Source organism: Mugil cephalus, chromosome 5 (assembly GCF_022458985.1).
Source record: "Mugil cephalus isolate CIBA_MC_2020 chromosome 5, CIBA_Mcephalus_1.1, whole genome shotgun sequence".
NCBI classification, from domain to species: domain Eukaryota; kingdom Metazoa; phylum Chordata; class Actinopteri; order Mugiliformes; family Mugilidae; genus Mugil; species Mugil cephalus.
In genome coordinates, this window is record NC_061774.1 from 12,332,776 (window position 1) to 12,357,579 (window position 24,804).

General features: G+C 42.0%; 1 protein-coding gene across 4 annotated transcripts in view; it reads right to left on the minus strand.

Moving 5' to 3' along the window:
* Positions 1-24,804, minus strand: part of LOC125008571 (protocadherin alpha-C2-like) — a 36,810-nt gene that overhangs the window by 9,140 nt on the left and 2,866 nt on the right. The window contains exons 1-3 of one of the 4 annotated variants that reach the window (XM_047585860.1): positions 21,685-24,800; positions 3,747-3,811; positions 1,101-1,186 (exon numbers count right to left, since the gene is read on the minus strand). In XM_047585860.1, the coding sequence (XP_047441816.1) occupies positions 1,101-1,186; positions 3,747-3,811; positions 21,685-24,060 (2,527 nt within the window). In that variant the 5' untranslated portion in view covers positions 24,061-24,800. Of the gene's footprint in view, positions 1-1,100; positions 1,187-3,746; positions 3,812-6,618; positions 9,945-18,734; positions 21,503-21,684; positions 24,801-24,804 lie in introns of those variants that run through there. The other 3 variants (XM_047585862.1, XM_047585859.1, XM_047585861.1) reach the window with 3 other exon arrangements.

Below are 24,804 nucleotides of genomic sequence, written 5' to 3' on the forward strand. Positions count from 1 at the left end.
GACAGTAGTTACTGTGTGGGTAGTTTGTCTGCCTGCCGAGCCCACCGCCTCCTGTCTATAAAAGACACCATGCCAAGCCAGCTCTACATTCTTAATTACAACAAATCACCTCTTTGTCTAAACCTGACTGCACTTTCCTGCTCCGGCCTTCTCATATACAGTATGCCCTCTTCCTCATTTTCTCTTTCTTTACTCCATTTCAGGCTTAATCCTCTTTGACCCCAATTCCCAGTCTTCATGTGAAAAGTCATGAGCTGAACACTGAATCTCTGCAGAGCGTTTGGGGCAGTAAACATGGCATCATATGCGATGACATTCACATTGCAATGCCAGATAAAGGTCATCTATTGGTGTCATTTAGAATTTGTGTTACTGCTCCAGTGTTCTTGTTTTGAGTATTCATTTAGCAAGTGACTTCTCTCCATTGAGAGCAACTCTCTCAGAAGAAGTAAAAGTATACTGATATTATAGCTTATCAATTTCTTGCAATCCAAATATCTGTTGAGATATTACTATTAAACAACATGGAGATGTTCAATGTCTGCATTAATGGACAGTCCCAGTTGTCTATCTAATATGTATAACTACTGAAAGGTTGATTTTCACACACCCATAATTTTGGCCTTCTTCAGAAAGGAGAGATTCCCATTAAAATGGAGTGTAATTATGTACTATTATTCTTCCATTCTTCCCTAATGTGTTCTCTAATGTTTGTCCTCTGGTGCTCAAAAACATCTTACTGATAATCCAATCAACTACTGGTTCTCTCAGCTTTTCCCTCAGTTTTTCCTGTATTGCCTCTCTTCCTGCTACAGAGAGCTGAGATATCCATCTCCGCCTACGTGGCGCATGTCATTTAATCTCCCTGCAGCAGTGGGAAGTAGTAGGACGAGGGTCGGGCGATCTCGTAGCCGATATCTCTGTTTCCCTCATTTTATTACTCTCTCGGGGTTTGATAAGCTCTTGAGGCATGTGCAGTTATTGGTATATTGGCCTTAGATAATATTACGTGTGACTCTCTGTCACGAAATGTGTTAGATACAGAAATATCGTTGTGACTGACACCAAGCAGACCTAATTATTTTAGCTCTGTTTCTTACCAGCAGCACTGGACGCAGTGGGCCAGTTCTGAACCAGGACACCCTGGGCTCCTTGCATTACTGCAGACTCTTCCATGTGCACGGAGCTGAAACACACACACAAAAAAACATACATACAAGGACTTAAAACACTATAGGAATGTGGTTTTTCAAATGTTTTGTTGAAATGTAGACTTGTAGAAGGCATCCATAAATATAGCTTCATACTTGTTCTCATACTTATTCTTGTGACTAAAACATAAGCTCAAGTATATCCAGTGTTCTGATCTCAACGTGTTGATGGTGCAGTAAACATACTCACATCCTATATTCAGATTATGATTAACATGTTTAAGCTACTTTTGACCAACATTCCCTGGATTATGGATTACAGATGGCCCTTTTTACATTTTCACACCCACTCTGTGGTATTTCAGCACCCTCCTCCCGATGAAGAACGCCACATTCTCTGTAGTGTTAAACGACAGGAACGTAAAAGGCTGCTACAATCACAGTTCTCTTTCACTGCCTCTATTTAATCAATAAAATTATTACATTGTCTAAACCAGACATTAAGATTTCCTTAACAATAGGCGCTGTAATGATCCAACAGAGAACTGCAGAGACTCTCTTAAAGGGTCATATCATGAAAATTATACAGGCATGCAATGTAAATCTACCCATGAGCCATTACTGCCTAGAACAGGACATCAAATAGTTTTCTTAGAAATAAATTTTCTATGAACTCAATTTAATAGTTGCTGCTGGATGATAGCAGCACTCATAAAAAGGTGATAAACCAGACACAGAAACCTATAAACCTGTTTAAATTGTTATTCTTAAACTAATAGTATGATTCTCAATATTTCCCTGCTTTTGAATTAAAATCCCATGCTGACATCTGCAAGAACAACTCTGTTGTTCTTGAGTCAACATTTTGCATTGCTTAAAAAAACAAACAAAAAAAACAACCATTATCTGTCAACTTAAAGATCCAAACTCAAATAAGGCAACAGTTAAATTTAATTTGGTCTATTAATGTTAAAGACAGTTGAGATAGTATGAATCTATATCATTTCAGTCATTCAGTGAAGAGCAGTGATTCTGTGATGGAGGCCATTTTAAGTGCTGCTAAGCAGCTACACTCTCAGGGTGCACTGATTAATTATTTATCAAAAAAACTGGTCTGATAATACACTTTTCGGCTGAGAACAATGTCTTTCTTTCTCATTCCTCAGTGTATTATTCTCTCCCACTCTCTGCAAACACACACTTCCTGATCAATCTCCCATTAATATGTTCTTATGCAGCAAAATGTATTTGTTTCAGTATAAAAACTACTGAGGTCACGAAGTGAAAACACAAAAAGGAGGAAATGTTGTGCACTCCCTCAGAGATTAAATGAAATTAAATAGGTCACAACCGTTACATGGTGTTTGGGTGCAGTATCCCAAATCTCTCATACAAGCTCCGATTATATCACTGTATAAATAGATGAGGATTCAGTGATGCTTGTTCATGGGACATGAGTTGTGTTCAGCTTCGATCATGAAAAAGATTTAATACGTTTGAGTGGTTCACTAAAGCACATTAACTCTCATTAATCCCTGCTGTAATTAGTGAATTTATGTGACATTATCAACAGTTCCAGGATACACTGTTATTAATCTGACATGGGCATAGGGGTGCACACAATGTTAAAATCATTTAAACACATCGAAACTGCATTGCATCATTCAGGCTGTACATGCATTGAGACAAACTTATCAGAAACTATCAGAAGGCACCACCTTGTTAAACCTGTGACCATTTGTAATTACGTTGCCATTTCACCCGCATGACCCTTAATTGAGTCCCACAGCAGGTAATGCCCCACTGTTTTATGGGTAATGTGATCACTGATGGTCATGCAGCAATATCTGTGTATGTCCTTCATGGACCATATTTCAACCTGACGACCTGCCCTTCATACACCACTGGCTCCCTCCTGTCAGTTCTCCATTTGTCTACAGGAGCACAGAGATCCATGTTCAGTCACATTCCTCTTCGTTGTTTTCTTTCTCACATTTGCTCTTGAGTTAAATATTTATGATAAGAACAGTAAAATGATCATCTACTTTAGATGGTTTAATCAAATATGGAGCAACTCAGTTTACACTGACTGAATGTTTAACTGAAATATGAAAAATGTTAAATATTCTGTTTTGGAAATTAACCCAATATTTGGGTCTCAACTGAGTAACAGCTGTAGCAAAGATGATCAATAAAGCAACATACTAAACCCTTTTCTTATTTATTTTACTTCAACTGACCAAAAAAGATTGAGTCAAATGTCAAGACAGGATTATGCTGCACAGAAGATCTCAATGTCAGTTCAACATCAAACACAAGAATATGCATTTTTAAAGGAAGTATTGCCATTAGAGTATGAACCTTCTGTTAAGTCAATAAAGTCACATTTGGGGGACAGAATAACTTGACGGTTGGTTCATTAATCCAGTCAAAAACTGTGCATTCAGGTGGTGAAAAACGGTGCAGGGATTTAATTATTTGCTTAAGCCATATGCAATGGGACATTTGCATAAATATACTTTGCACACTTCATGTGCTGGTGAGGTGTGTTGAGATATTTACTGGAGAGTGAAGGGAGAAAAATGGGTTGCTTACCTCTGCATTACACCTCCTGCTCTCAGGGAGGCTGAATATCTCCAGTCGGCATTTGGCGCCTTGGGCTGCAAGAGAGAGTGAGAGGAATTGAGTCTTAAGTACAGGCAAAAGCCAATACCATCTCATTAATAAGTCATGGCGAGAACTGCAAGTGCATGCACGCCTCGCACACAGTAATACACAAGCTCCTTCAAACACACACACTCATAGCCATGACAGCCTGCACCTGCATTTGGGGAGAAATGAGTGATGAATCGAAGCTTGTAGGTACACTCCTCTCCTCCCATCATCACATGTTCTTCTCCTCCCCTCTCCCTCCCTACTCCCATTCCACCCATGACTTTGGAGAGTAAATGACTTTGAAATGTTTTCCAACAACCCACTGATGCTAGTGCTGTGACAACCTGTAAAACCTGAAGCCACACATCAACAATGCACCCATTACACCGGAAAGACTGCAGAATGCTCATGCAGTTTTGCATATGTATGGATTTTAGGCCCAATTCAAATTTACAGCTGCTGATCAAATCTGTCTCTAAAATGGTAACTGGAGCCCAGTGGACATTTTAAGCTCCACCCACTGCCCCCTATCATTTCAATCCAGTGAAGGTCACAGGCTGAGAAAGGATGGAGGAGGGGAGTGAAAGATATCAGATTAACTTGGCATGTAGTCTATGGACGATTATTCAGCAGAGGGACACAAAGGGACACCCCAACATACCTTCTGCCACTGACTTTCTGTCAGTGATGCAATTTGTTAGTTATATCCTAATGTGAGATACAGCATTACAAAACCTGGAGAGGGGGAAATGTTAGTAGGCTTAAAATGAGTGGTTTAGATTCCTCTGTAATGCACAGAGTGCAAAAAACATCGGCTGTTAACCATACCTCATAAGGTCCGGACAAATCTCATTCTCAACCATTGACAGAGCTGAACCACCTGACTGAGGACACCAAATTCTCCCTGCCTGACCGTGCAGTCCATAAGAGACCCATTTGCAAACCAATTTCCTTTCAAATATGACAGATGTCCACTTGTTTCTGAAGCTGCATTGACCTCTATGAGTCTGCAGTGGATATTCATCACGCCTGAAATCCAATATTTGGTCTTAATGAGAGAAGCCTGGTATTCCTCCTGGAGTGACTCAAATGAAGCAGAATGTCTGCAGGGATAAGAGCACTGCTGCATCTATCCACACTGGAAATAGAACGTGCTCATATGAAGAAAAATACTCAGACGGAGGGTCAATAGTTTAGATTGATACTGAAAGGAAAATTATGTTGGTGTGGTTCTATTTCTTAATTTGCTTTCGACGCAGTGTACTGAAATAACCAACCCATTCAAAATAAGACCAGATTGTCCACAAATGGGACTAAACGTCTTTGCTTAAAGCTTGTCTTGTTGCAGCACTTCAGTGGCCAAAGGGTGGCTGGTCTGTTCGGCCGTATGGTGTTTATGGGAGTAAATTAAATTACAAAGAGTAGACCATGCACACATTAGTTAAAAGCATCTGGAACCTAAATATGTCTGCAGTTTAATATACTCCCAAGGGAACAAAGAGATGCAAAGCTACAAGATTACACTTTCATACTAAATATAAAACAAAAACAAATACAGAATAGACATATCATTTGAAACGGAGGACAAATAAGAGACCCCCGTGAGTTTTAAGCATATTCAGTTCCTTTCCTTTTGGTTTGGCGAACCATTTCATCGCCTTTTCCTTCATTCTCCCCCCTCCCTCTGACTGAACACTCCTAGCATGGATACAGAGCTCACACCTCCGCCATCAACACTGTGTCCAATCACCTTTCATCCCCCGCCTCATCGGCGCGTCAGCAGCCAATCCCCTCACAGTACTGAGAAACACATCACTGCCATTTAATTACATGGCAAGAACAAACATGACTGGCATTTAATGAGGAACATGTCAAGTGATAGCTGAATAATTACTGTAATAATTTATTTATTCCTCTTTTTATCACTTATTTCCTCCGTATCCATCTCTGCTTTGCACAGATGGAAGTTCTGTTGCAAACACATGAGTAGAAAACAGAAAAGTAAAAATAAATGTGTACTTCATCCTACTACTACTACTGTATGTTTTAGTAGAACCACAAATAGCGTAAACAACTCCTTATACGTGGAAACAAATACAATGAAACCATGAGCTAAAGGTCTAATACAAACTAAACACTATCTCTGCCTCTTTTTTTTGCCTTCTTCACCGATTCCCAAAGTCTGGTTTACTGTTTAGTACCAGGGATGTACGTGACCAGAAGAGGATATTTTGGTGCAGTGGGGCTGGTGGCCCTGGCGAGGCTGCACTATTTCCCAGACTTTCTCTCTTTAAAGATGACAGCCCACTGCCCTCTAGACCAGCTGGACGTAAACATGGTGGCACACAGCCCACCACGGACAAATAACATGGGTTGAGTCCAGTCAAAGGTGGAGGGAATTATGGTCTTCCCTGTTGTATCTTCTTTCAATTGACAGAAACCATTCACTGTTTTATATTAGCTATAACTATATATGTGAACAAAATGGTGCCCATTCTTTATCTTGACAGACACAGATCACGAAAACTAAAAACACTAAGCAAATCCTACAAATGACAGTTGAAAAATGACTTGGATGCAAATGGTAGAAATTTTGAATAAGTGCTCATGTGCCACTTTGCAACTAGAAAAACAAAGCAGGCGAGAAGAGGTCAAAAACATCGACAACTCCACAAGCTGTAAATGTCAACTAAAAATCATTCCACAATAACACCTGAGAGCCTGAACAATAACTCTCTAAGAATATTCTTTTCATGGCTTGCGCTTTATGTGTTATTAACAGACAAACACAGACGTCACAGCAGAAACACACCTGAATAGCAGTTGCATCTGGCATACTGAGACGCCGTACAAATATCTGGCTCTGTCCACTGTGGCTGGTGACGTAGCCTGAGCCCCAGGTGCCACTGTGTGGCCGTCCCGTGTTGTAGAACATAAAAGTGTCACTTCCTGATGTGGCAGTCAGGCATGTCTTGTAACAGTATGTTTTTGTCAGAGACCCATTTCCCCGCACTTCAATATAGTGCGGCTCCACTTTGAGGTCACGACGCAGGGCCACAGGGTTGTTTGACTGCCCTCCGCCTCCTCCACCTCCTCCACCTCCTCCACCTGCAGCTCTTCCTCCACCGCCAGCCGCGCCACCAGCTGAAGTGCCCCCCTCTGGCATGCTCTTTTTTGATACGCAACAAGGGGAGCAGGAACCAGGTTGGGTACAGTAGGCATGGCAACGTACAATGGCCAACACAAAGACAGTGACCAGGAATACAAAGGTTGTGGCACTCAGGGCGATGATGAGGTAGATAGTGACATTGGAAAACATTAGGGGGCTGTTGGGCCTGATGATGCGCTTGGGGTCAGGGGTCAGCTTTGGAGGCAGCTCCATCACATGCACATGGATAGTGGCGGTAGAGGTGAGTGGTGGTAAGCCATTATCGTGCACCAGAACAGTCAGAACGAAGGAGGTGGAATTGTCTTCAATGACACGCCTTGTGGTGCGAATCTCACCTGTGTGCTCATGCACCTTGAACAGATCAAGGTCTGTGTTGGTCTGCTCTAGGGCATAAAGCAGCCAAGCATTCTGCCCCGCGTCACCATCCCACGCCAGAACCTTGCTAACCAACACACCTGCTTCAGCGTTTTTCATTAGTATCTCTGTGGTGCGACTTCCATTGGCGGGCGGGTATACTATCTTGGGCACGTGATCATTCTGATCCATTATGTAAACATAAACTGTGGCCACACGGCTGAGGGGAGGCACACCATTATCTTGGGCTTTAATCTGGAAGTGAAACTCTCTCAACTTCTCAAAGTCAAAAGCTCGCAGGGCATAGGCCTCGCCAGTGTTGGGTTTGATGCTGACATAGCTGGCTACAGGTATACCATGGTTGTTGTCATTGAGGACAGTATAGGTGATGCGTGCATTTTCTCCAGCATCAGCATCTGTGGCCTTGACAACGCACAGAGATGCACCAGGAGCATTGTTCTCCGGAATATAAACAGTATATGATGTCTGTTCAAAACGAGGTGGGTTATCATTGACGTCTGCAACATCCACTTTAAAGGTCATTTGAGAAGACAGGGGTGGGGTGCCTCCATCCACAGCATTGACTGTGACATTGTAGGATGAGATGGTTTCCCGATCCAAGAAAGCAGATGTGACAATGGTGTAGTGGTTTCGGAAGGACTTGATCTTAAAAGGCAAGTTGGGCATGATCTCCAAGGTTACCTGTTTGTTTGGTCCATAGTCCCGGTCATTAACACTAATCAGTGCTACCACTGTGTCAGCCCGAGCATCTTCGCGTACAGGGCTGGAGAGTGAAGACAGTACAATATCAGGAATGTTGTCATTGACATCCAAAACTTCTACAACTACTTTACAGTGTACTGCCCCTGGGGCTGGCCCCTTGTCCATTGCCTGTATGTACATTTCATATGAGTTTGTTTCCTCAAAGTCTATATTGTTTTTCACCCTAATTTCCCCTGTATCTGTGTCCATGGTAAACATCTCCCTGACTCTTTCAGGGGTGTAACTACTGAAAGAATAAAAAACGTCCCCGTTTGAGCCCTCATCAGGGTCTGTTGCGTTCAACTTGATCACAAGTGCGCCTTTTGGAGAGTTTTCAGACAGTTTTACTTTGTACACAGAGCTGTCAAATGCAGGCACATTGTCATTTGCATCAAGGATACGGACATTGATTTTGGCCGTGCCAGTTCGCTGTGGGGTGCCTCCATCTATGGCTGTCAGGATTAGCTGATGAGAGGGCATCTGCTCCCGATCAAAGGGCTTTTTGAGAATGAGCTCGATGTGCTTATTATTGGAGAAGGGTTTAATGGAGTCCAGAGTGAGATGGTCATTTGGACTAAGTCGGTATTGCTTCACGGAGTTGGAGCCATCATCTGCGTCTTGAGCTCCTTCGATGTGGAACCGCGACCCAGTGAGAGCTGACTCTGACACCTCAAGCTGATACTCATCTCGAGGGAACTGCGGTGCGTTATCGTTCACGTCCAAAATCTCCACCTCCACGCTGTGTTGCTCCAGCGGATTCTCTAATACCACCTCCAAGCTGCGTGAACAGGTGCCGCTGAATTCACAAACTGTCTCTCGGTCAATGCGGTCACTCACCACCAGCTTTCCAGTTTTGTGATTTATCGTGAAATATCTCCGTCCACTGTCCGATGTGATTCTAATGCGTCGGGTGGAAAGTTTCCTCAGATCCAGACCCAAATCTCGGACAATGTCACCGACCTGTGCCCCGTTCTCCAGCTCCTCTGGAATGGAGTATCGAATTTGTGCGTCTGTAAGGCCACTGAGTACGAATATAACCAAATACAAAGAAAAAGGCACATTCACTTTTACGCTGTAACAGCATCGCGCAGTCATAGCCATCGCAGGCAGAATTTGCAGACGGGTTGGAGAAATCTTTCCGCCTTTTCAGCTTGCTGTGGGTCCCCACCCGCCTCATTAAAAACGAAGGAATAGTCCGTGCATAACTCCGACTATGTGCAGGATAAACATCGCGTCCTCTCTGGTGCATCTATGAAGGATTTTTTTTCTTGCGCATCCATGTTTTCCTTTGTCTACGTGGGTAATGTTTTTATATTAATCCATTCCCGAGCAAGACCGACTCCTTTCCTATGCCTATTTTCTCCCTCTCCCTCTCTCTCTCTCGCTCCCTCTCTCTCTTTCTCTGCGATGTGGCGATGCTGTCTGTGGGCAAAAGAGGGAGGGTGAGCCTCTCGCTCAAAGGATGCTGGCTGCATTTCAGCACCTCCGACAAAATGATCGAGCACCAACTAATGAAATTAAACCCCCGAAAGACGAAAACTCTGGAGTTTTATCGATATATCTATCTACAAATCTAGACACCGTCGCCTTCGGAGCGGACAGTGACATTTACTGGTTTCTGGGAAATAAACACAATCGTTTTCCCTCTTTTTTTGTCAGTGCCACCGCCCTTTTCATTGTGCGCTGGGAAAATGATTTATGAACCTGAAGATTAATCGTTTTTCTCAGAAATGCAAACCCACAAACGATCCAGTCAAACGGAAAACGCAATGTATACAAAATAGATTTTGACATAAAAATAATTCTATGTCATCGCAAAATTAGAAAAATGACATGTGACAGGTAAATTGAGCGACAGGGCACTGAGTGTATTTGAGTGTTTCTTCCTCCACCCCCCCCCCCCTTTTTTTTTAACCACACAAAGAGACCGGGAGCTTCTGCCATTTCCTTCATGATTTCCTTCAGCTTCCCTACAACGGCAGCTTACGGTGTTTTGCTCTTAAACTCCCGTTGATCTCTGTCACGCAGGGGCTGGAAAGCATTTTGCACCGCAAGTTCATTCCTACATAAAACTGCTGCTAAATCTCACCATAAATACGTTGATGTGTCAGTTTTGGGTGATAAAACGAGGCACACATTGTTAAATCTGTAGCCAAGAAACTTTTACGATGTAGCCATGAGACATTTTGAGCGGTGGATGTGTGATAGGTTGTGACAACACCCAAATAATTTATATTGGGTTCTGGATACTACCTCAGGTAAATCATGATTTAAATGGTATTGAGGTTAACTGGGCAATACCTAAATCGAGACTAAAACCACCAGGAATATCAACACAAAGTCTACTGCAAGGGAAAACAGTATGTAGGATAGGCCTACTAACATCAATAGGTACAGTGCCAATCTTCAAGCAAGTTGTGTGGTGTGAAGAAGTGGCCTTGTGAAACCTCAAATGCTCTTAGTTCACCTCGACCACTGGGCCAAGAAGAGCATCTCCCACCTACACAACGTTTTTTTTATTTTTATTTTTTTTCTCCCTTTTCTGGTGCTCTGCCACTTTCACCCACCGCTGATCTGCCTGCAGGGATGACAGTGCTTGGCATCCCGGGAGACGGAGAGAACACAGTGAGTCACTTGGATGCTGTTAGTGGATGTGTAGATACAGAGCGACTCTTCACACTCCAAAAGCAACAAAGAGTAAGCGGCAAAATGTGGAAATTAAGAGGCAGCCAAAATGTCCTATACAAGAATCTAATTCTACGCACAGTAAGTTTCTAAAAATTAGGGGAATCGGTACAACAATAGACTACAGTAAGCCTATAAAATATGTCATCTAATAGTCCCTAGAAAAATATAAAAATGTCTTCACACACCGAGCAGCAATCACTCATCATGCGGTTTCTTTCAGTCGGAGCGATTTCAGATGGGTCTACGTGTATGGTTTGCCACACCATGACATTTAACAGATCTTCCCGGTGGGATGCTTGAACCTCTGTGCTGAGCAATGATACAAATGTGCAGACAGGTGAAGTTTATCTCGTCAACAACAAAACACAGAGCTGGATCACACCTGACCTTTGCGGCTGCCTTTCACATTCTCCTCCTTTCTGCTTTCTTATTTTGCTTTCTTACAGTCCTGTAATATCTTTACACATTTCCAAAGCCCATCTGTTTTAGCATTAACTGTGCTCCTCTGAGCAGTAGATTATTTTATCTTTCACTCAAGGGTGCTACAGATAGAGCTGTCAACAATATTTCCCTTGCAGACAGACTCCTGTCAGCATATTAGATCTCATTTGTCTTTGTTTTTTTTGTCACCCTTTTCTGCTTTTCTATATTGACTGTCATAAAAAACACACAACGAAACTCATTCTTATCCATTGCCCTTGACATCTCATTCTCAGAATCTAAATATTATCACTTTCCACAACCCCTCTCTCTGGGGTGTCTCCAGCTGTGTCTCTGTGAAGCAGCTGCTGCCCCAGCTGAGGGCTGGCTGAGGAGCAAACTGTGGTCTTGTGTGGAAACACAAGAGAACATGCATTTTGCAGTCAAAAACAGTGCGTGAGAAAAGAGCAGAAGCTTCATACTGAAAAGTGATGAGAAAGTCCATTCAGATTTTAAAAACAGAGAGTTCCTCTTTGTTCACTCTCTCTGCCAGAATATTATCATCCCCGTTCCCATCAATTATGCACGATGACCAGTATATTAATAACATTTTCTCCAACCTCATTAATACTGTATGCAGCCACTCCAAACCCCATTCATATTACTTTCCCCAAAGAGTCTTTTGTATGAAATTCCCCGATTTTAGTGAGTTAGAGGATAAATGAGATCTAAAGAAAAATGGGCCGTGGCTGGGCTGTCATGGGGCATAACTCCTTACATCACTCTGTCAACACATTGGAACAGACACAGTCATGCAAACTTTAAGGGCATTTGTGGCTGTGAGCATGCATGCTCACACACAGACCATTTAATACCCAACTACCAAAAAGCATAAATGATAAGGACAAAATCACCGTCTGAATGAATGTCAGAGCATATTTTCTTGTTGTTCTGTCTCATTTTTAAATGCCACCAAGTACTGTGATGAACACACGCACTGACTGCGGGGAATAGAAGGCATGCAGGCTCTTGGATGTTATGCACTGCATAGTTAATGTTCATTAGGTGCCGTGCTTTGATTTGCAGAGAAAATAATCTGAACTCTGCTATCCCACAATAGAGAGGTTTGTGTATTTTGAGTATTCGAGTGAAAATCCTGTGTAATTAGGCTTTACTTTAGCAAACTCTGAATGACACAATACACAAATAACATCCTAATATTTCTTTTGGCTGGTTCACAGAGAAGTGAAATATCTGTAGTCCTGCACCTAAAAAAAGCACTCAAATATGGTCATTTGGACAATATGGCAGAAATAGAATGCTGTAAAACATTAGCCTATCACATTGGAAGAGAATAGGATTATAAAACATTTTACAATTTCAGGCCCTAATTGTGAAAATGACGTGTTTCGCACTGTGGACAAACGTACCTATTTCACATTTTGACAAGAGAGTGGGTTGCGCATTAAGGCTACGTTTGGTGGGTGTGGGATCTCAAAACATAAAATCAAAATCCTCACAACAATTATTCTGGAAAAGATTAATATACTCCGGTAACCAATGACATATATTAACAAGTCATTTAATGCAGACTGGATTCATGTTACTACATAATAGCACACAGAATTTTCAGAATAGATTTTGCCATCACTGCATATTAGGAATTATGTAAAAAGTAAACACTGAAAGCACTGTAATAGAATGAATAGGAGAGACAGTCTAGAGGGAACAGAGGTGAGAGAGACAGTGAAATTGGTCCCTCTGTTGGAATGATTCGGTAGTACAAGGGCTGGGCACGTGATCATCACCCCACTGCCCATCCACACAGGCTTTCTCATTAAGCCAAAGCACTAAAGCATAATCCCCTCTATGACGGAGTGTGTTCAAGGGGGAGAGAAAGTGAGGGAGGGCACAGACTGCAGTGGCAGTCATTTTCTTTATCGTTTCCAGTATGGCGACAGCAGTGGCTAAAGCAAATCACAAAGGCAAGGCACCCTCCAGAGGTGAGACTAGAATGAACACTATGATCATGTGTATGGCAGAAGACAAGTGCCTGGAACAGCCTACAATGAAAGGCCATAAATTCACCATATATTTACTAGATGCACAGAAAGTTTCGATGAAAAATGTCTCTCAAACTCTCTCTAAGAAAATAAACAACTGTCTGTCACAACTTAGGTAACACTTCATTTCATAATTCTGAAATAAAATGACAAATATGAATGAAAAATATGTTTGTGAAGTACATAACTGAAACACAAAGGAAGTTGTGTTAGCAAAGCTCAACTGGTAAGTTATGTTGTGGTTTATTGCATAACAGAATTATGTTCTCATATTGTCTTCTAATCATGCATTTTTCACAGCACATTCATTTTCTCATTTTAAAATCAGACAAAGGTCCCTTGTAACCACAGTCCTATAACTCAGGTGGACACATTATGTGGGTGGAGGAGACATTCTATGGGTATACTTGCTTTGATCCCTTGTGTACCTTTCTTTCAAACATGAAAGGGTATGCGAGAACCAAAAGCGCCACAAATCCCTCCCTCTGGGGCCCTACAAGGGTTAAAAAGTTCCTTGGTTGTCCTGATACAGCCGGTGCATAATTCGAACAGATTTTTGTTGTGGAACTGAACAAAGCTATCAGGAAATGCAGGCAGGCTTTGGATACTTCCCTCTCAGGATGCTGTGGCTTTGTATCTTTGCCTGATGGGAGAGGACGGAACCCGTCCTTCTGAGCATGACAAAGCTAATCTAAAGGCTGCAAATAACATCCAAATGCCACTAAGAGGGAGTACGGATGGAGGACGGGTTGGTAGAAGTGGGGCAGCAGAGAGGGGGTGACGATAAATTCTTCCTTTTATCTGTGACCAATTCTAAAAGCCTGTGATGTTCTCACTCAGCTACAGGGCATGTATTTAATGTGTTTTTTTGGCCATCTAATCCCCTCAAACTCAGTTTCTCACAATCTCATGCTCAAGACTTGAGTCTGTGCTGCTGTATTTGGCACTTCAACAAATACAGTCTAACACCCTCTTCTCCTTTTGGAACCAATTCTCTAATCTCAAACACTTTTCTCTCATGTGCTTTGCTCACTTTCTTTTACCCTTGACAAGGCATTTCTGCTGAGGGTGATGTGATGCACATCCTTCTCCTTGTCTCTCTCTCGCTCAGTCTCCATCTCTGTTTCCTGCCTGCTTGCGTCTACAACACATGCTGGGATGGATGCCTGGGTGGGGGCGGGTACATACTGGCAGCTCCCTGGAAACAGACTAGTTCATCATTTCATTACAGCTCAGCACGGTCTCCATGGAAACCACAGATAGCAGGACTAACCTCACTCTCACACACAAAGGACACACCCTTGTGAAGGAGAAAAACAGGAAGTGCACAATTTGAGAGGCAGGCAAAGATGGATGAAGATAAATATTCATCAAATCTTATGTCGCTCTGTCACCTTGCATTCCAACAGAGGCGAGGACATGCGTCATGCCTTTGGTACAGCTGTTAAACCCATCTATGTACTCCACGAAAAGGAAAGCCTCTGCGGTGGGACTGCAATCTATGAACTGCAAAGCACTTAACTGTGGGCTTCAGTAAAGATAATGTACTGTAGAATAAATTATTTAACACATCTTACAACACCAGAGGAGACAGATGCTTTTATCAGGTAAACCCTGGGTTGTCATGTGGTGCATACTGCAACGCGGTTTGGATGTAATTGTGTATGGATTAGTACTATTATTATTGATAATAATAATAATAATAATAATAATAATAATTCTCTATACAACACCCACGGCATGGAATATATATCCTAAAAATATATGTTCTATAACGCACCGACACAAACACAAGAAGATCGCTCTGATGCTTGATGGTTGCGTGGGCAAAAGCCTTCCTCATCCACCGTGGCCATTTTTGCCCCGCCCAACCCGCTAATCTGTGATTGACACGAGTTGTTGTCTGGTCAGCCCCGCCCAGCCGCAGAGCAGAGCAGGAGGGAGCTGAACCAACCGGAGTTGCTACCTCGATCGGTACGGATTGGAAGCTCCCTGCTGCCTCTGCTGCAGCATCAGCCGGTAGCGGAAAATTACCTGCCCCTCCCCCCTCCCTTCTTCTCCTTCACTCACACACATCCACAGAGAGCTGCAGCACACAGAACACATACTGAACCGCTTTTACGCAGAGGGACAGCTCCGGGCATTGTTTTAGGTGGAAAGGAAGAGCTTGTGCTCAGACCGAATGGGACAAAAAAAGCAGCCAGCAAACGCAGGTCCACTCAGAGGGCGCATGCGCTGCCATATTTAAATCACAAGCTGGCCCACTTATAAACCGTGCACAGCCCATAGGCTACTAGTCGAATGCAGTATCCCAAGCCTGTTAGCAAGCTCTGGTTCAGTCTTCTTCAGACTTGAACCGACCAAACGCGCGAGAGTTTGACAGATGCAGCCATGCTTGTTTGTGCTGAACCACTCCCTGAAATGAGGTCATACTGTCTGTGTGACTCAAAGCATCCTAGAGCCGCACAGTGTACAACCTACTAAGCTTCACCTAGTTTAATTGAACAGATTTCACCAGCTAGGAGCAATACTAGAAGTGAATATATAAATATGCCACATGAATAGCTTCTTAATAGAGCGCCAAATTAAACCAAATTCAATGAAAACAGAATACATGAGGCACATCTGTGCAGTGGCCTTCCTAACATGAACGAATCGAGGCACTCACACCAGGTATGCTAATGAAAATATATTACATCGTGTTTACAGTGCTCGGAGGTGGATGACACGCGTGTATTCAGAGATGGACGCTAATTCCCTGTTAGTTCTCTCAGCTGCTCCCCATCTCAGGCAAGGATGGGGGGAGGGGAAGAGATCTGGCAGCATGAAGGAAGAGGAAAAGGAACAGGAATGAAATGAATATTACGCAGCCTGCATGTCTTGGGATATTGACAAAAAAAATGTAAAAAAAAAAAAAATTTACTGGCATCTTTAAAAACACAAATACAAAATGTATAGTAAATGCAAGCATGTAATAAAACATGCATGTTGCCTATATGTTTAACAGATGAATTTTAGACAGAGGATCAATAGTCTAAGTTCAGAAACAGCTATGTATAATCACCAACATCATGGAAATAAAGACCAGACTATAATCTGTTATTGCAACTACGCAGTCACAGTACCCTACAAAAGCTAGTCCTGTTTCGCAATACACTTAGGTGCAAGAGCAATCTCCGACTGCTATATTATACAAGACGCTAAGCTGAAAGCATAGAAATATTAAAAATATAACAAAACAAAAGGTATTAAGAAACAAGCAATTGTTTCATGATGAATGCAGTGACATTATGAGCACAGGAAAGAATTAAATACTGTGATGGTGAATACCAGCAAGGATTATGTGCAACTCGATTGCATGACAACAAATAAAGAGAGCTCAACACAAGACATCCAAACCTTAAAGATTATAATGGAATTTCTGCTGTACCTCACCAGGTAGGGCAAAATACACCTTTAAATTCTTATACTGTAGGTCTTTTCACGGAAGACACTTTCATTCTCATTATAAAAGCATGAATAAAATTAATGCTTGTCTAATTCCTTCTCTATGCTTTGGATTAATGTTACTTTTATGGGTAATTTCTCATTGTCACAGCCTACTTAAACATAACAATTGTTATTATTAGTAGCAACAGCTCCATTTTTCCAGTAATGACAGGTCAAACTGTTCACTGTATATACAGTACACTGAGTTTGGTGAACAGACAAGACTAAGCAGCTGATCATCAACATGATTTTAGAAGTGACTGGCCAAAACACGTGAACCTTTGTGCAGGCCTTTCACACTAAAATCTCAACAAAACACAATCAAAAGCTAGTTTGTAAGACATTGCACTTGCAGCTTACCATCTTCTGTTGGAAACCAAATAAAAACATAGATAGCATCTGACTAGAGCAACCAGAAAATGTGTGCAAACCAAAGCAAGTGGAAGAAACATCCCATTCTAGACACTATCAATACTTCCACAAGGCCTTTGCTTTAAAATTAGGTGATCCTCTGTGTAAATAATATCAACTTCAGACTGCAGTTTCTAATCTAACAAGTAAAGAATCTGGATCACCACATGCCATTGCTAAAAATAGTTGGACTTTATCCCTGTTGAGCTTGTTCACATTAGCAGTCAGACCAACGTCACATTAGCCAGATGTTAATAATTTAAATGGGCAAGAGAGGGATATTAAGAGTGAGAAATATTAAAACTGCAGGACTTACTCGGATGTAATGCGGAAGTAAAGATTAAATCCAGCGCATGCCATGTAAAGACCAAGCATTTTCTAGCGAAGTGTAACTTTAGACGAAAATAGATGCAATTCAACCCACTGCCACCACTGGCAGCACTGAGCGCAATGGTGCCGGCAATTGAAGAGCGAAGAATAAGCTGGCGAAAGATGGCGGGATATTTTTCTCTTGGCTTGTTGACATTATGGAGTGTACGAGATAACCGAGACCACTTTTTATTCTTTACACATATCCAAACGATCTTCACCTACATCTCCCGAGAGGATCACATTCAACTTCTCCGGCAAGTAGCCTACGTGTTTTCAGCATGTTACTTTTAGTAAATGAATGGCCCTTAAGTAAACTGGCTTAAAATAAGTTACTCGGAGCAGCGATTTTGTGCCATGTTATTTCTTTATGTGTAAATGCACTTTTAAATCGATTTCGAGAGTAATTACTGTGAGTCCATCTTGACACGGAGGAAGCTACACATGTTTGTTAGCCAAACTTCAGATGTGTCACCGATTCGTTTTTGACGAGTTCCTGTTAGCTTGCAAACTTAGGCGACGATACAAACCGACTAGCAGAATGGAGAACCGCTGGGATTTTGCTGTTGTTTTGAACTAAATCAGTCAATTTATGGTGAGAAATATGCGATTCAGTCATGACTAGGCGGGGAATTATTACAACACACTGAGCTTTTCCCTTGCAAACATTACTGTAAAGACGGTTTATCCGAGCTGACACGGAGGCGGAAGAGAGTTAAATGAAGGTTATGCTATGTCAGATGCTGTAGCGGACTGGAATAAATAGCGTCTATAAAAAAATGGACGGCTTCCTGCTCACATGAACAACAAATGGTGGCACTCTGTCTATTGTCGAGGCAGTTTCCCCGTGGGAAATTCGGTGTCCAGTGGAAGCACAGATACATATATAAAATATAATTAATAAATGTATAATATTATTGTCATATAACTATATATATAGTATTGACAGCAGTGACCACAGTCCAGTTGGTCCCTCACAGGGAGACAATCTATCTATATCTATCTATATTCTGTATTTTGTGGTTTGGTCCGATGAGCTGATGAAATAACTATTGTGACAAAGAGGCTTCACTGGCCTTTGTGATTTCAGTACCATGGACAGAGCATATACCAGACCCAGGCAGAGAGGAGGGAGCAAGGGTAGAGATGGTGCATACAGTAGTTAAAAAACTTAGTATTTCAATGACTCTCACTATGTCTTACCTTTTCTTTGTTAGGTAAAGTCTGAGTCCTGGTAAAAGTGTCTCCTTCGTTAATACTGATCAGCTCACCATCTACAGGTGGAAATGGTGCAGGGAAAACCACTACATCACTCTTCAGTGTGTCTGAGCTGAAACACACGTCGTACTGCTGAGTAGATTTAGAGTAAGACCAGCTCCCGTCAGGGTGGGTGGTGATCATGGGGGCGCTGTACCTGCTGAAACTGTCTGTCCTGTGGCATTTGACAGCTATTAAACTGATGAGGCTCAGCAGAAAGATCACTGACACCGAGACAATGGCAATGAGCAGATACAGGTTCAAGTCAGAGAAGTTGTCCTCCTTTATAGGCACATGTCTGAACTGAGTCTGGATGTCAGCTGTGCTTTCAACCACCACCACTTCAATAGACACAGTAGCTGACAGGGAGGGTTCTCCACTATCAGAGACCAGCACCACCAAGGGGTGAGTTTTCAGATCATTGTCACTCATTCTCCTCTTAGTCCTGATCTCCCCGGTGCTAGTTCCAATCCTGAACAGGTTGTTTCCTTTGGGTTCAGACAGGTGATAAGAAAGCAGAGCGTTGTATCCAGAGTCTACGTCTACAGCCCTGATCTTAGTTACGAAGTATCCAGCTTCAGCAGAATAGGGGATGCTCTCACTGTCAGAATATGGGTAAAGGATCGAAGGACTGTTGTCATTTTCATCCAGGACAAATACGTTCACAGTCACGTTGCTGCTGAGTGGAGGAACACCAGAGTCTGTGGCCTGAACTTTAAACTGAAATGTCTTTACCTCCTCAAAGTTAAAAGACTGCAGACTGATAATGTCTCCAGTCTCTGAGTTAACATTAATAACTGACCCGATGGCGTTATTTTTGTCATTGTTATTAATGACAGAAAATGTGACTTTGGCATTTTGGTCTACATCGGGATCATCTGCAGTCATCTTGTAGATAACAGCGCCTACGGGACTGTTCTCTCTGACAAAAATGTTAATCACAGGTTCTTTAAAACGAGGTGCGTTGTCATTGACATCAGAAACGTCGACTGTAATGACGCGGGTACTGGAAAGGGGCGGAAGTCCTTCGTCTGTCGCTGTTATTGTTACATTATATTGTGGATTTCGTTCTCTGTCTAGAGTTCCGTCTACGACTAAAGAATAATGATTCTTATACGTATTCTTGAGCTTGAATGGCACAGATTCAGCTATTCTAACCTGAACAACGCCATTCTTATCTGCGTCGTAATCTCTCACTGTTATCAGTCCAACCATTGTGTCTGGTGTCGCGTCTTCTTTCACCACGTTGACTAAAGATGTCACTGAAATTTCGGGCGGGTTGTCATTAATATCTTTAATTTCAACGAGTACTTTACAATTAGATGCTCTTGGATTTGGCCCTTTGTCTTTCGCCTGAACGCGGATTTCAACTGCATTGTTTTTTTCGTGGTCCAGTTCACCATTTACTGTAATCTCCCCAGTCATAGGATTGATGGCAAATTTATCGACATCGTTATCGTTGTCTTGGTTAATAAAAGAATACTGTATTTCTCCATTAAGACCCTCATCTAAATCTCGAGCATGTACAGAAATTACAGCTGCACCGCGTGGTGTGTTTTCGAGCACAGTGGCTTTGTACAAGGACTTGTCAAATACAGGAATATTATCATTAACATCTTGCACATGAACTGTGATTTGTAAAGTGCCCGATTTGGGTGGTTTTCCTCCGTCTGTAGCTATTAATGTTACTTTAATAACTGGCTGCGTCTCGCGATCTAAGGTTTTATGAAGTGCCATTTCAGCGAACATGGTCGGCTCTCCAGCATTCTGCACATCCAGGGTGAAATGTTCATTTTGGCTGAGCTTGTAGCTCCTAACTGAGTAACTTCCGACATCTGCATCAAAAGCATTTGGTAGAGCAAATTTCTCGCCAGGAAAAGCAGATTCGGACACATTGAGAACAATCTCCGGTATCCGAAAATAGGGCGTGTTGTCGTTTATGTCCAGAATTTTAACCTCAAAACGATAGAGATTCAGCGGAGCGTTCACAATGGCTTCCACTTCGAGAGAACACTTCACGTTTCGAGAACAGAGCTCTTCTCTGTCTATTCTGTCTTTCACCAGAAGGATACCAGTTTTAACATTTACTTCGAAATACCTCGTATTAGGTCCCGAAATCTGGAAACCTCTGTTTTCCAGTTCATGCACATCTAGATGTAAATCCTTCGCTAGATTTCCCACAGTGGTGCCCGGGCCCGATTCCTCCGTAACGGAATACACGATCTGTGCTGCCGCAACACTCCATATGTGAAATACAAGGAACAAATAATAAATCCAGTGCCGAAAAGTATTCCCTTGTTGCATTCTGTCCACGATTTCCTTAACAAGTGTATGCGAAAAATATCACTCCGGTAACATTGCTCTGTATGTAGAACAAAACCACTCACTGCAGCGAGGATATTCTTTACTGCTACGACAAAGAATAACACACCGTCTTTAAAAGGAGGAGCGACGCTTTGTAATGAAAAAAAAAAGAAGCTATCTTTTGACTCCGTGAGGTGTTAGCGACATCTTGTGGTAATGTTGAAGACACAGGTTACACACAGATAGTCTTTAAATAATCAATAATTCAATGTTGGTAATTCAATTTTATTCTGAACTTCCACGAACTAACAACTGAAAAATTCTAAGAAGAGTGGAGAGCCTTAAAATACCTAGAAGAATAGTATTTGACCATACACTCCTATAATTGTACTACCACCACAATAATGGCAATAATGATGAGTGATCTTACACCCATAAAACTACGACAAGGACCGGATAGTATAGTTTTAATTAGCGTTTCTTCTGTTTTAATAGCCCGTTGCTTTAGGGTATTGCTAAAAGTTTCACAATAACATAACACACAAAACACAAAACAATGAAAGCTCTCTGTTGTTTGTACACTCACCCTCACCTTTTCTTTGTTAGGTAAAGTCTGAGTCCTGGTAAAAGTGTCTCCTTCGTTAATACTGATCAGCTCACCATCTACGGGTGGAAACGGTGCAGGGAAAACCACTACATCACTCTTCAGTGTGTCTGAGCTGAAACACACGTCGTACTGCTGAGTAGATTTAGAGTAAGACCAGCTCCCGTCAGGGTGGGTGGTGATCATGGGGGCGCTGTACCTGCTGAAACTGTCTGTCCTGTGGCATTTTACAGCTATTAAACTGATGAGGCTCAGCAGAAAGATCACTGACACTGAGACAATGGCGATGAGCAGATACAGGTTCAAGTCAGAGAAGTTGTCCTCCTTTATAGGCACATGTCTGAACTGAGTCTGGATGTCAGCAGTGCTTTCAACCACCACCACTTCAATAGACACAGTAGCTGACAGGGAGGGTTCTCCACTATCAGAAACCAGCACCACCAAGGGGTGAGTTTTCAGATCATTGTCACTCATTCTCCTCTTAGTCCTGATCTCCCCAGTGCTAGTTCCGATCCTGAACAGGTTGTTTCCTTTGGGCTCAGACAGGTGATAAGAAAGCAGAGCGTTGTATCCAGAGTCTGCGTCTACAGCCCTGATCTTAGCTACAAAGTATCCAGCTTCAGCAGAATAGGGGATGTTCTCACTGTTAATGGAGCCGTGCTCAGAATAGGGCGCAAGAATAGTTGGATTATTATCATTTTCATCCAGGATTAAAACATTTACAGTCACATTGCTGCTGAGCGGAGGAACACCAGAATCTGTGGCCTGAACTTTAAACTGAAACATCTTTAACTCCTCAAAGTTAAAAGACTGAAGACTGATAATGTCTCCGGTCTCTGAGTTGATGTTTACGACAGAAGGTATTGGAATATCTTTTGGAAAGCCATCTAAGAGTGAATATGTTACCTTAGCATTTTCTTTTGTATCAGGATCAGCTGCAGTTACCGTGAAGATAGTACCTCCTACTGCACTATTCTCTTTCACGTATATGTTAATCACGGGCTCAGAGAATAGTGGGGCATTGTCATTCACATCAGAAATATGCACGGGTATAAGACTTGTACTGGAAAGAGATGGACTACCTCCATCTGTGGCTATGATGGTAACATTATATTGAGAAACAGTCTCTCTGTCAAGAGGCCCATCAACTGTCAATGAATAATAGTTTTTGTAATTCAGCTTGAGTTTAAAAGGCAGCACCCCAAGAATTGTTGCACTGGTGAGACCATTATTTCCCCCATCTTTGTCTGTCACAGTCACCAAAGCTACAACTGTGCCGATCTCAGCATCCTCTTTAACTGGGCTCATCAGAGAGGTGATAATGATTTCAGGTGTGTTATCATTAACATCAATTACTTCCACTAATAATTTACCATGAGCACTTCTTGAAGGTGTGCCTTTGTCTCTTGCCTGTATACGAATGTCATATGCTGTATTCTCTTCATAGTCTACGTTTCCCTCCACAGTGATTTCCCCTGTTTCTGGGTTCAGTGAGAACAAAGCATTAGGATTGAAATCACCTCTTTCAATAAAAGAATAAACTATTTCACTGTTAATTCCCTCATCCAAATCTGTAGCACTTACAGTCAGTATGGAAGTCTGAAATGGGGCGTTTTCAGTGACTTGAGCCTTATACAAAGGTTCACCAAATATGGGAGTATTGTCATTCACATCCATAACATGTACAGTTATTTTTAATGTCCCTGATCGGGCCGGTTTTCCTCCGTCCAGAGCAATTAAAACAAGGTTGATTATAGACTTTTTCTCCCTATCCAAAGATTTCTGCAGTACTAATTCCGCAGACTCAATGTGTTGTCCGCCGCTCTGTACATCGAGTGAGAAATACTCATTGGGACTCAGCTTGTAGCTTTTTACCGAGTTACTGCCCGTGTCTGCGTCTTTTGCTACCGGGAGTAGATATCTCTCACCAGCAGAAGACGATTCCGAAATATTTAAAGTCTTCTCCTTCTCACGGAAAGATGGAGCGTTGTCGTTTATGTCCGTAATCTGAACCTCTATTCGATGCAGCTGCATTGGATGGCTCAGAATTGCTTCTATATTCAGGGAACATTTCGCCGTATTCGGACACAGCTCTTCGCGATCAATCCTATCGCAAACATAGAGAACGCCAGTATTTAAATCCACGTCAAAATATTTCTTAGAATTCCCCGAGACAATCCGGAGATCCCGTTTCTCCAGTTCGTGAACATTAACTTGTAAATCCTTTGCGAGATTCCCCACCACCGTTCCTTTGTCGACCTCCTCGGAAACGGAGAACGAGAGCTGCGCCGCAGATGCACAACACAAACAAAGCAAAGCGATTATTTGTATCCAACCGGCGAATCTATGTCCTTCGCGTCCCATCGCTGTCACGCAGTGGAATAAATATTCCTTTTTGAGACTAATAACGGATGAAACCCTTCCTGTCTTGTTAACATTTGTGTGTTTTCTGACAAAGCACTAGACTACCGACGCCTCAGACAGAGAGGAGGAGTCTGTAGAAAAAAAAGCAGCCACTCAGACATTTGTGGTCTCGGGCGACACCAACTGTTCTCTTTTTTTGCTAATATATATAAGGACATTGATATTGTTTACGATGCATAGAAATGTGTGCAATTCAAACTAATTTAAAAAATCTAAATAGGAACAATTCCCTCCTTCACGACAAAACGTAGTTTCTGGTACATTAATACTGTGTTACAAGGACAAAATACATTGGATAAGACAATGATAGACAGTTTGCATTCATGCGTTTGATATCTAAAAGACAGACAGCCTTTGCTTCTGCAGGCAGTACCACTGTCCAATTCAGCACCATAGACAGCGACACTGCTGGAATAAATGTTTTGAGTTTAAGCCTTAAAAAACTGGTGTCATGCAAGTCGTCTCTGGAAAATAAATTTCAGACAGTGGAATACATATATTTCCCATGATCTATGTTGTTTTTTTTTTCTTTTCTTTTTTTTTACCACAATGCTTTCATGGCCCGCTCATACAATATAAAAAATCTATAACGAAAAGACCACAAGTGTTGAAGATGTCCTATAGAAATAAAATGACAAAATCAGAAGGAAGATCCTAAATCTACTCTTTGCTTATGTAAAACTC